The 12,243-nt window shown below is 39.0% G+C and overlaps 1 protein-coding gene and 1 long non-coding RNA gene across 2 annotated transcripts; one reads left to right on the top strand and one right to left on the bottom strand.

The window, feature by feature from the left end:
• Positions 1-3,932: 3,932 nt before the first annotated feature.
• Positions 3,933-7,363, bottom strand: LOC103834491 (probable disease resistance protein At4g33300). Its single transcript, XM_009110560.3, has 5 exons — positions 6,548-7,363; positions 5,872-6,254; positions 5,432-5,787; positions 5,003-5,208; positions 3,933-4,927 (listed from the first exon to the last, which is right to left on the bottom strand). The coding sequence occupies exons 1-5, from the start codon at positions 7,230-7,232 to the stop codon at positions 4,092-4,094; spliced, it is 2,466 nt and encodes an 821-aa protein (XP_009108808.1). The 5' UTR covers positions 7,233-7,363; the 3' UTR covers positions 3,933-4,091.
• Positions 7,364-7,595: 232 nt separating this feature from the next.
• LOC117127403 lies at positions 7,596-12,038 on the top strand. Its single transcript, XR_004450420.1, has 2 exons — positions 7,596-8,389; positions 8,594-12,038. It is a non-coding gene; the product is annotated as an uncharacterized LOC117127403 (long non-coding RNA).
• The last annotated feature ends 205 nt before the right edge of the window (positions 12,039-12,243 follow it).

The following is a 12,243-nucleotide window of genomic DNA, read 5'->3' as shown; positions in this document are numbered from 1 at the left end:
AAACTCTCGAAGGAAGTCGCATCCTCTGTTCCGGTCACAGCTAACTACACGAACCGCAACAACACCAACAATCGCAATCAGCCCTCGCGTCGTGGAGGTTATCGTGGAAACCAAACTTGGCAGCAGCAGCAGTTTTACACTCCGACTACTCCGACTGCAGGGCGTGGTGGCTATCAAGGAAAGTGTCAATTGTGTGGTGTTTTTGGTCACAGTGCTCGCAGATGTTCGCAACTTGCGGCACAAGGTACTGCTCTCTCACAACCATTGTCGCCGCAAATCCCATGGCAACCTCGTGCGAATGTTGCTCAGGCTTACAACTATGCTCCAAATCAGTGGATACTCGACAGTGGTGCTACACACCACATGACCTCAGATCTCAGTAACCTGGCGCTGCATCAGCCCTACAATGGTGGCGATGATGTTGCTATTGCCGATGGCTCAGGTCTTGCAATTACTCATACTGGCTCTACATCCTTTAATACGCCAGCTAAGCCATTGGCTCTTACTGATATTCTTTGTGTTCCAAACATTAATAAGAGTTTGATATCAGTTTATCGGTTGTGTAATGCTAACCGCGTTTCTGTTGAATTCTTTCCTGCTCACTTTCAGGTGAAGGATCTCAACACGGGGGTCCGGTTGCTTCAAGGCCGCACGAAGAATGACTTGTATGAGTGGCCATGGCCGTCCCTGAACCCAACTGCAAGCTTAGCCTCTTACCCAGATACTAAAGCTACCCTGAACCAATGGCATAGGCGACTTGGCCACCCCTCTCTTTCTATTCTTAAAACAGTTGTTGCTCAGTTTTCTTTACCTTGTTTTCAACATTCTCAAACAGCTTCTCCTTGCAATGATTGTTTACTTAATAAAACACATAAGCTTCCTTTTCATGAGAGTACAATTCGCTCAACCCAACCCTTGCAATATGTCTTTACTGATGTCTGGCAATCACCCATTCTCTCCTCCCAAAACTACAAATACTACCTTGTCCTTGTAGACCATTTCACACGCTATACTTGGCTCTATCCCTTAACCGCAAAGTCTCAAGTCAAAGATATTTTCACCACTTTCAAACCTCTAGTTGAAAACAGATTCAACACAAAGATCAAAACCCTCTATTCTGATAATGGGGGCGAGTTCATCGCCTTGAGATCTTACCTTGCAACCCACGGTATAAGCCATCTCACCACTCCACCTCATACCCCTGAGCTTAATGGTCTCTCAGAACGGAAACATCGACATATTGTCGAAACCTGTCTCTCACTTCTCTCAGTCGCAAATCTCCCACTTACCTACTGGCCGCAAGCCTTTGCTACCTCTGTCTTCCTGATCAACCGCATGCCCACACCCATCCTCCAAAATCAATTACCATTTCAAAAACTTTTTCAAGCTGTCCCCAACTACCATAAGCTTAGAACCTTTGGATGTCTGTGTTATCCGTGGTTGCGCCCATATGCACCCAATAAACTCGAAAACCGGTCTCTCCCTTGTGTCTTTATAGGGTACTCTCTGACTCAAAGTGGTTATCTGTGTTTAGAACCCATCTCTGGCCGCGTTTATGTCTCTCGACATGTTCGCTTCAATGAAACCGTTTTCCCATATCACTCCCTAACCCAACCTAATGCTTCTCCGACCCCTGAACCAGCCACTGTTATACCTGACCCTCCTTATACCATTGTCCCAGTGCCATCACTCATACAGTCTTCTCCGCCGGTCGTGATCAATCAGACTCCAGTGTGTGCTTCTTCACCTGCGGTGCCTGAGCCTGTGGAAACGTCTGCTACACCTGCCGTGCAGTCAGCTCCTCCACCTGAGGTTCAGCACTCGTCTCCTACGGCTCCTACTAATGCTCCACAACCTGCGGAGCAAAACCTCCCGGCTCCTGCTGTTCCTGCACCATCTGCTCCGTCTCTGCCTTCAGTTGTGGCGCCTCCAGTGAGACATTCAATGACAACACGGTCCAGAAATCACATTGTCAAGCCAACCTCGAAATACAATCTAACTGTTGAACTACAATCCGACCCTCATTGGATTCCGATAACTTGGCAACAAGCTATCAAACATGAAAGATGGAGAAAAGCGATGGGTGCAGAGTTTAACTCCACCAACGAGAATCGTACTTGGGATCTTGTCGAAGCAACTCGCCAGATGAACGTTGTGGGATGCCGCTGGGTATTCACGATCAAGTACAACCCTGATGGTAGTATTGATCGATACAAAGCGATAATTGTAGCCAAGGGGTTTCATCAACAGCCTGGTGTAGACTATAATGATACCTTCAGTCCAGTAATTAAGTCTACGACAATTCGTTTGATTCTTGGTCTTGCAGTGAATAATGATTGGCCAGTACGACAGATTGACGTCAACACAGCCTTTCTCCAAGGTCATCTCCATGAAGAGGTATTCATGTCTCAGCCACCTGGTTTCCAAGACCCTGATCGTCCTTCCCATGTTTGTCGCCTGCGCAAAGCCATTTATGGCCTCAAACAGGCTCCTCGAGCTTGGTACTCGGAACTGAAGAAGTTTCTTCTTGCAGCAGGTTTCAGCAACTCACTATCTGATACGTCTCTCTTTATCCTTCGTCATGCTGGGCGCTTTGTTTACTTGTTAGTCTACGTCGACGACATCCTCGTCACCGACACTGATTCCTCCTTGGTTCAACAAGTTATTGATGCTCTTTCTGCGAAGTTCTCTATTAAAGATCTCGGTCATCTCAGCTACTTCCTTGGCATTGAAACCATTCGCACACCTCATGGCCTCCATATGATGCAGAGGAAGTATGTCACTGATCTGTTACAACGCACGAATATGCTTCATGCCAAACCGGTTGCGACTCCACTTGCTGCCTCTCCTAAACTGACGTTGAACTCTGGTCCTCCTCTGCCTGATCCAACTGAATATAGGCGTGTTGTTGGTAGTCTACAGTACCTTGCTCTCACCAGACCTGATGTCTCGTATGCGGTGAACCGTCTCTCTCAATTTATGCATAAGCCCACACTTGATCATTGGAATGCTGTCAAACGAGTCTTGCGGTATCTATCTGGCACATTGAGTCATGGTATCTATCTCAAGAAGCAAAAGACTCCTCTTCTCCATGCATACTCTGATGCTGACTGGGCAGGAGACAGCGACGACTACGTCTCCACAAATGGCTACATCGTCTATCTTGGCACGCATCCACTGTCTTGGTCTTCGAAGAAACAGCAGGGGGTCGCGCGGTCTTCCACAGAAGCTGAGTACCGTGCTGTTGCTAATACTGCAGCGGAGCTCCGATGGATGTGTTCTCTTCTCACGGAACTTGGAGTTACGCTTCCATCCTCTCCCACCATCTACTGCGATAACATTGGTGCTACCTACCTATGTGCAAATCCTGTTTTTCATTCTCGTATGAAACACATTGCGCTGGACTATCACTTTGTTCGGGGCCAAATCCAAAATCAAGCTCTTCGAGTTATTCATGTATCGACTCATGATCAGCTGGCTGATGGACTAACCAAACCGCTTCCGAGGACTTCATTTCAGACTTTAAGAGACAAGATTGGTGTCACCAAAGTTCCTCCATCTTGAGGGGGCGTGTTAAGGAAATACCTAAGACATTAAGGACTTCTATGTAAATACATAACTATACGATTTACCCTACTTGTATGTCTTGTATAAATACCTTGTACACATCTAATAAAGAATTCATTCAGCCTACTATCTATATATATCAGTATCAAAGTCAATGAGCTAGGTATTCTACTTCTTAACCAAATATTACAGGTTGCTGGTTCACTGTAGTTTCAATATCATCAGTGCTAAGGTGTCCCTTAGGAGATATTGAAGACGTTGCAGTAAAATCTGTAGATATGGTCTTCTCTGCATGCCCACATTAATCACATAAGATCAGACGCTCCGAAGACACTTTTTAACCATTTTCATACAAAGATTAGGAATAAGATAAGCAAAAAAAGAGACTTGACCGATTGAGTTTGTAAAAACTGTACAGAGAGATCTTTACTACAAAACATGATATTAATTAACAAAGAAGAGAAACCTACACTAGTCCATCAAACTATTTACAATTGGTACAAGGCCACTATAGGTTTATGATCCTACTCGTCGAGCCAATCTAAACTGAAACATTTCTCAGCAGCTTCAATCTTCAACCCTGGAACAGCCTTCTCAACCTCCTCCCATATAAACGCAACGTCCTTATCGCAAATCACATGGCGTAGAGACTCTAAAGAAACAGCAGAACTAAGTCTATCAGAGAAAAAACATTCCCTCATGTCTATCTTCTCCAGCGTCCTTAGCTTTCCTATCTCCTCTGGAAGACAACTCAGGTTAACACACTGTGAGATGTCTAGGTACTTAAGCTTAGGAAGCTCACAGATCTCCACAGGCAATGCCTTTAGCTCAAGACAAGCATATAGCCTCAGAATTTCAAGAGCTTGTAGCTTGCTGAGGTTCTTAGGCAACTCACTGAGGCGCGGACAGTTTGTGATGCTTAAGGAGTTGAGAGATGTCATGCCGCAGATGCTTGAAGGTAGTGAGACGAGATCATCACAGTGATCTATCGTCAGGTCGGCTAATTTTGGGAAGAGGTTGGAGATGTCAACTCCTGTCTGATCAAAACTGTTATTGATCTTGCAGAGGATCAAAGACATCTTGTGGAGTTTTTTCAAGGGAACTGTAGTGTTGTGGAGTTCAGGGACATGAACTCTCTCCAGCCAGAGAGTCCTAAGGTACGACAAGTTGGCGAAAATCGAAAAGTCATGGAGAACAGCAGGGGACATGCCGTTGTTGATGATCACTAAGACCCTAAGCTTGCTCATCTTAGTGATGAAAGGAGGCAGAACATATTTGTCTGAAGAGAAGTTCAGTATTAGAATCTCTGCCTTAGGGAAGTCCATCTCAAAGTCAGACCAACCCATCTCATCCATTTCCTCTGCAATAGAAACATAATTCTAGTCAACATTACCATTCTTGTGATATAAAGTTGCACTTTAAAGCATTCTCTTACCAGTATGTATAGAGACTATCTGAGCTCTATATGGCTCATCAATGTTCCTTCCCCATTCTTTTGGAAGAGCTTTCTCTCTTTTCGGCATCAGCAATCTCTTTCTTATGTTTACTTTCCCTTTGTTGCTTAAATGAAGAGCCAAGTCTCGCAATACATCGTGCTGTGTCACAAACACATCATAGTAGCTTGCATATGACGAGCCAAGCCTGTAAATCAATAAACAGTGATTAGTACACAAAGCTGGATCTGAAAAATTTAGGAGGCCATGAACATTTTTATATCTTAATTTTAAAAAAAAATTCAAAAATTTGGCGGCTATGCAACATTGTGGGCTAAGGCGAATATTTCATCCAGCTGTCCCCAGAACCGGCCATGTTAGTACATAAGAACTTTTGAATCGTATAAAATCGAAGAGTGATCACTCCTTACCGTGGATCTTTCCCAAGAGTCAGGAGATTCTTGTGTGACAAATCAACAAGAGTAGCAAAAGCAATGGCCTCCTCTAGATCATGTATCTCAATCCACATGTTGATAAGAACATCTACAGGAATCTTCCTGTCTTCAGGGAATGCACCAAGATCCAAGAAACACTCTCTGGTTGTAGGGTCAAGATTTTCTAGACTAGCTTCCATTTGATGAAGCAATCTAGTCTCGTGAGTTTCATCAGCAGGTTCACCTTTTTGCAACCTCTGCAATGCTCCTTTCCAATACATTTCAGGTCGCTCTTTTAGTGAAGCCCCTGTGACTTTGAGAGCCAAAGGTAGACCTTTACACTCACCAGCAACCTGTGAGAATCAAAAAGCATTAGATATATACATCATACTAGGCATGAATCAGTTGAAGAAGAAAAAATAAGACATTATTATTACCTGCTCGACCATGCTTTTGTCGAAACCGGGAGGGATAGTTTTCTGACCAAATGCACAGAGACAGAAGAGGGAGAGTGCTTCATCTTCCCTTAGTACTTCCACATCATAAGTGGCTTTAGGCTCTGTGAGTTTGGACCGTGAGACCACAAGTGTTGTGCAACCAGGGATGTTAAACGTCAAGCAGTCTAACGCTTCTCTTGTCCAAACATCATCAAGAATCACCAGCTTCTGTGTTTTAACACCGCCCTCGTACTGTAAATTCCAGTTTGGAACAGGGTTTACACCTTCATAACCAGACACAAACGCCCATATATGTGCTCTCAGCTCCTCAAGCATGGGAGATTGTGATACAGTCAGAAACAAAACCTTGTTCTCAAAATGACCTGACATAAACAAAAACAGTGTCAGTAACTCAACTCAATCATTACAACATGTTCATCCAACTATTTGCAATCTAAGTCCCACATAGGAATATTAGACAAATAATTTCTGTTGTTCAAAAAAAAAAAAGAAAAATAATTTCTAATATATAAAATCCAACTCTGATTCATACGAGGAATTTTAGAAAAAATCGTAGGGCTTAGGTCCAAAACCGACAATATGATACTAATTGTGCATCATCTGGTGAGGGACATATATAACATAGTCAGAGACAGGACAAGAGAATAAGACTTACATTGGACTTCAACGTCCCGTTCAAGCTCTCTAGCAAGTGTAGTTTTGCCGACACCGCCCATGCCACTGATACCAATAAGCCCTCTCTCGGCGCTAAACATCATCTTCTTCACCTTCCTCTTACCTATCTCCAACCCAACACCAAACTTCTCCTCCTCATTGCCCATCTCAATCTCCATCGTCGCCTCTGCTATCTTCATGGCCTCCCTGATCATCCCTCCTCCACCGATCTTCATCGACCCCAAGTGCTCAGTCATCATCTCAAGGCTCCTATCAACCCGATCGAACCTTACATCGGAGTTAGCCCTGAGAAGATGAACATCAGCGAGGATATGAGTCAATATCTGATTCTTAAGGAAGTTAGAGATATCCTTCTCTAGCTTCTCCATCTTCCTCGCTAACGTTAACTGTCTGTACACGTTCCAGCGACGGGCGCTCAACACTTTCTCGGTGAGTTTCTTCCCTTTCTCTAAGGTGTTAGAGAGCATACCGATCTGAGCCTGACGGTGAGGAGGGAGCTCGACGCCGCTGTACTGAATCTCCTTGATGGTCGGCTGGATGTCCTCGATCAAGTCGATGAGCCTCTCAGCGACGCTTTTGTATTTCCATGCTTTGGCTGATATCATAAAGAGCTGTTTCAGTAGCTCAGTCGCTATTTCACCCGCGAAAAAATCGGTGATGGCCATTGTTAATGAAGTCAATGAGGTCGAGAGAGAGAGAGAGTAGTAGTTAAGGAGAATCTAAATGGAAATTTCGTGGAAATTTTGCAAAGATAGTGGCAATTGAAAACATCATTGTTATAAAGAAAAGAAGAGGAACGAGCCGCTAACAAGAGTCTTATTAATGATAATATTTCCACACAAGTATGTTCTGTTCACACAGACCACATCGTGTAGGCCAGTGAGATAGAGAGAGTGGGTCCTACTATTTATTTGTTTACTTGTTGATAAAGTCTCTTTTTTAGGTCAAGTCTTCATAAAACAATAAAATACTAAGAGGTGTATGATAGTTTTATAAAGAAAAAAACTCGCAAACTTGGTGTTGGTGGTATCTAAAATCAGGCCCGGAACTACGTATTTGGATGGTTAAACCACGGAAAAAAAAATTCTTATCTAACCAAGGGATGCTAACTAGTGGTAGAAATAGAATTTGGGACAGGAGTAACTAGCTAAGCCTTAAAAAAAAAAAAAGGACAAAAAGTGTAATTGGTGACCAAAGAAAAAAGAATGAACACATTCGATTCCTTATGGTTTTCATAAAAATACATCATTCATGAAGAATTATTTTTTCTTTATATTCCTCATCATTCTTTTTTTTTGTAGAGCATAACAAAGCAAAATTATTCTTCATTATATTTGAGGAAGAACAATAATTCCCACTTACTCTTTTAATTTTATTCCTGTTTGTTCCTTTTTTATTTGTTTTTAGTGTTTCTCAAATGTCAGGAGTCACTCCAAAAAAGTAACTCCCTTGGTTCTGTGCCATGGGTTCTATGTATCCAGCCGCAGACTAAATTGTTATTTGCTTAGCTAAAGGATATGAGACTTTTGTGGTGATGTGGAGTGCTTGTGAGAGATGTGGAGCGCTTGGTCATAAGGAGAAGAGGTGTCTTCTGCCCCATAAACCACATGATTCCGCTCCTGCGAAAGCTAATATAACAAATGAAGAAATCCCTTTGGTGGCGATAGATATGTTGCTACCAAACTCATCCACATTGGTGGGTGCTGTGGAGACTGACTCGCACTTGACTCCTGGCCATCAAGCACACAAGATCACTACAAATTCTGCTCTCACTACACCTCTTGAGGTCCCTGCTCCTACTACATTCACCCATTCGCATGAGGTACAATCTATTTCTTGCTCAAAAATTGAAAACAATTTACCTATGTTAGCAGTTGAAGAAACTGCTCATCCTCAGTCACATGTTATGGAAGAAATTCCATCAAAAGAAATCATTTTGGAGACTCCTCAAGCCTCTGAAAATGAGCAATCAATTGGTCATTACTCTCCTATCGCCAACAACCTTCAGCAATTTCAAATGGAGCAGGATTTATCCCCGCTAACACATGGGAGAGATGATGGTTTAGGTGAGGTTGGAGAGACTTCTGGTTATAACATAACTAGAGGAGGAAGACTGATTAAACCGACTCAAAAAATTCAAGATATGGAATGGAAAAATGTTAGAGGAAAAGGTAAACGAGGTCGTCGCGGCCGAGGGAACCATGTACACTAGCGATTGTCTTTTTCTTTATCTTTCTCTCTTAAGATTCACTTGTTGATCTTTCTCTAGGATGTTCTCCCACTCTCTATTTGTTGCTTTCTTTTTCAAACTTATGGGTGAGAAAACTCATTCATACCTTGTATTTTTACTTATGCATTTTAATATGAAAGCCTTGTTACAAAAAAAGGATATGAGACTTTCATTCAAAACCTGGGTTCGGACTATTCATCGGTAGTATCCTCATATGGAGATTTGTTGGGTTTTGGTCAAGATACCTCCTACCAATTAAAAAACATTTGTTATCTGTAAACCATTATACTAAAGTAAGAATTTGATGCTCTAGCCTTGCCATGTGAAAAGCTTAAATACACGCTCAACATGAATGTGATTCGTTTCGCATCAGATTCTTCCATGTTCACCATCCTTACCGTTGTTTTCCCTAACCCTCTTGTTAAAATCTCCTCCATGAAGCTTGATGTAAATAAAAAAGAAGCTTTCTGTCTTTAATTCCACTGGGAATATCGTAGCAATTTGCAGTGACAGTGACGACATCATTATACGACACTGCTAAATAACGTAAGAAATAAGGAACCAGCAACAAGCTAACAAAAGTCTAAATGTAGATTGGAAAAGGATTGGATAATATTTCCACACAAGTTATGTTGCTGTTCACACATATAATTATCTTGCAAGATAGAGATAGATAGAGTGGGTGTACATAATTATTTGTTGCTAAAGTCTTTTTAGGCCAAGTCTACAGAAAACAATAAAATATTAGGAAGCATAATAATTGTTTATTTGGAATAAATATATCACATTAAACGACTAATAAAAGGAAAAAAAATTGGACAAAATTTGGAGATACAGTACCTGCTTATGAAAACAGATTTTTAATTTTCAAGTTAAATCTTTCAAAATATATATAAATATCAATTATATTAATATTTTGATTAGAAAGCATTTCAAAATTTTGAGGAATCATTTATGTAAAAGTTTTTCAAAATAGCCAAAGAGGAAGATATCAAAATAATATTTTGACAGAGATTTTTCAAACATTTGAAATGTTCTCTGATCAAATATTAATATACTTTTTATTATATTTCAAAAGTCCAATTTCAAAATTCTCCAAAATAATGATATTCTGAATGTTTTAAAACATTTTATACTCGAAAACATGATATATTTTCTCCATGTAATTACAACCACATAAATTATGTTTGAAACAGTTGTGTGGGATTAAATAGCTTCAAGGGAAACTAGAAATTGAACATAAATTTGTGACATTTCTTTAGAGCACTTTTTATCGTGTATTTTCGTAAAATGAAGTTTTCAATAGATAAATATTAGTATTATAATACAACTTCTGATTTTAACTAAAAATAGTTTCTTTTAAATATTTAAATAAATAAGAAAGTGACACATGTATTCTAAAATATCTCAATAGGTTCTTACAAATCCTGTTTTGAATTTTTTTTCTTTATCTCTCTCCAATTTTTCCCTTTTTAGTTAATGAATTACAATTAAAAATAGATTTTTATGGAGTTCTTGCAATTAAAAAAAAAAAAGAAGGAAGAGAAAAATGAAAAGTTTTAAAAACTCAACCTTTTAAAATCCATGATCAACTATAAATAACACATGTCACTTAACTAACATTTCATATATTATAGAAAAATCAAAACAAAAATCTGAAATTATAATACTATTATTATTATTATTTTAGATATTTTCATGGTATCAAACCATTGAGGTTGCTCTATCGACAAATGAATTTTCTTTTATATATCAGTCCGGCAGCGTTATATGTGGAATTTTTTTTTCTCTAGGACACTTTATGTCTTTTGTATTACTCAATAAGACACTTCCTGCTTGCCACACACATTATGGTTGTGTAAAGTCTTTCATGCCCTCATATTTGACAAGACTACACAAAGACTAACCAGAGAAAACTAACCATGGTTCTTTCTCTTCTCTTCTCAATACTTTCTTTATTTTAAATAAACAAAAGACTTCTTCTCTCTATTATTTCGAATCTCAAAATCATTTTTCCAAATCCATGAATTTTAATCTCACTGATTTCTCTTTCACCTCTAGTTTCATTTCATTTCAAAACCAACCATGATGTCTCACCAGATGATGTATGCGCCTCCTTACTCTCCTTATCAACACTATAATTATTTGTATCATCATCACCAATCTCGTGGTGGCAAACATAAAAACGCTGAGAACGTTGAGAACTGGATCGATTATTTTGCTTAAGTGGATGGATGATAGTTACCTTAATTGTTTGTTTTCTTTCGTTGGAGAAGTAAGTACGTGCTTCACTCTTATTTTTTCTCTTTTCAAAAAAAAAAAATTGTGTGTTTCCTTGTTTATGTACAAAGTCTTGTTATTTTATGGATTAGATTTATTTTGTTCCTTGATGGTTTTGTTCATTGTTTGGCTGCTGTAATCACTTTTGAGTTTTGAAACAAAGTGTGTAAAATAACTTAATTTATTGAGAAAATAATTTGAATGTTATATGGACAAAAAATCAAAATGGAAAAACACAAAAAACACATTCAAGTTGTTCGACGAAATGCTCTATAAAAATATGCATGTCCATAAAACGGTGTCCACACAATCCTATATGATATATAGAAATATGTATATCCACAAAATAGTGTCTACAAAACCTCGTTCACAAAAACTCGTTCACATGGACATCAAAATTTATTATAAATTTACAAAAAAATATATACATTATGGATATCAAAATGTAGAAGAGAAAAAGTTATAACTTATTTTATACATTAATATAGATTTTATACATTATAATTTGTAATAATGACCAAAAAAATATGTTGGGAATGTACATAAACACTACACGGTATGCATAAAGCACTTGTTCACAAATACTAAGAAATTATGTAAGATGATTAGGAATATAAGAACTTGTCCAAGAAAACACATCCATGAAACTTAGTTTATGAAACTTCATCCACGAAAATTTTAAAGAGATTTTCTACATTTTTTTATCCATCCATGTCCACATCTTTTTATGTTCAAGTATTTTTTTTATATGTTCACAATTTTGCATCCACACTTCTTATGTCCATACATTTTTTTTATATAATTGTTGAAATATATAAAATATATATATGAAAATGGATGTTAAAATATAGACAAAAACAAATTATAATTTATTGTAATAATTATACTTTCTTCAAATGTCTTAAACTCTGAGAAAAAAACAAATAAAAACATAAGAACTTTGCAAAAAAACAAAGAAAAAGTTGAGAAGAAAGTATTCCTCAGAAACCAAACTTAATAACTCCTACGAAACGCAGGGCTGTACGGTCGCTTTCCAGTTGGCGAGAAATAATAAGAAAAACACTGACTCAACCTTGGTCTCAAGTAAAAAAGCGAGGGGCACAATGGTCCGAAACCATCTCAGAATCAAGACAAAGTGTCCCTCTAGCAAGTTGTGTCTGAGTATG

This window comes from Brassica rapa, chromosome A08 (genome assembly GCF_000309985.2).
Source record: "Brassica rapa cultivar Chiifu-401-42 chromosome A08, CAAS_Brap_v3.01, whole genome shotgun sequence".
Taxonomy (NCBI): Eukaryota; Viridiplantae; Streptophyta; class Magnoliopsida; order Brassicales; family Brassicaceae; genus Brassica; species Brassica rapa.
Note: the sequence above shows the minus strand (reverse complement) of the source record. Positions and strands in the feature narration are given on the sequence as shown.

What these genes read in the sequence shown, in the direction of transcription:
- LOC103834491 (XM_009110560.3), bottom strand. Translation starts at nt 7,232, where the DNA reads ATGGCCATCACCGATTTTTTCGCGGGTGAAATAGCGACTGAGCTACTG. An exon ending in ACAAAAGCATGGTCGAGCAG is followed by an intron (nt 5,788 to 5,871) that starts GTAATAATAATG and finishes TGATTCTCACAG; the next exon opens with GTTGCTGGTGAGTGTAAAGG. An exon ending in ACTCTTGGGAAAGATCCACG is followed by an intron (nt 5,209 to 5,431) that starts GTAAGGAGTGAT and finishes ATTGATTTACAG; the next exon opens with GCTTGGCTCGTCATATGCAA.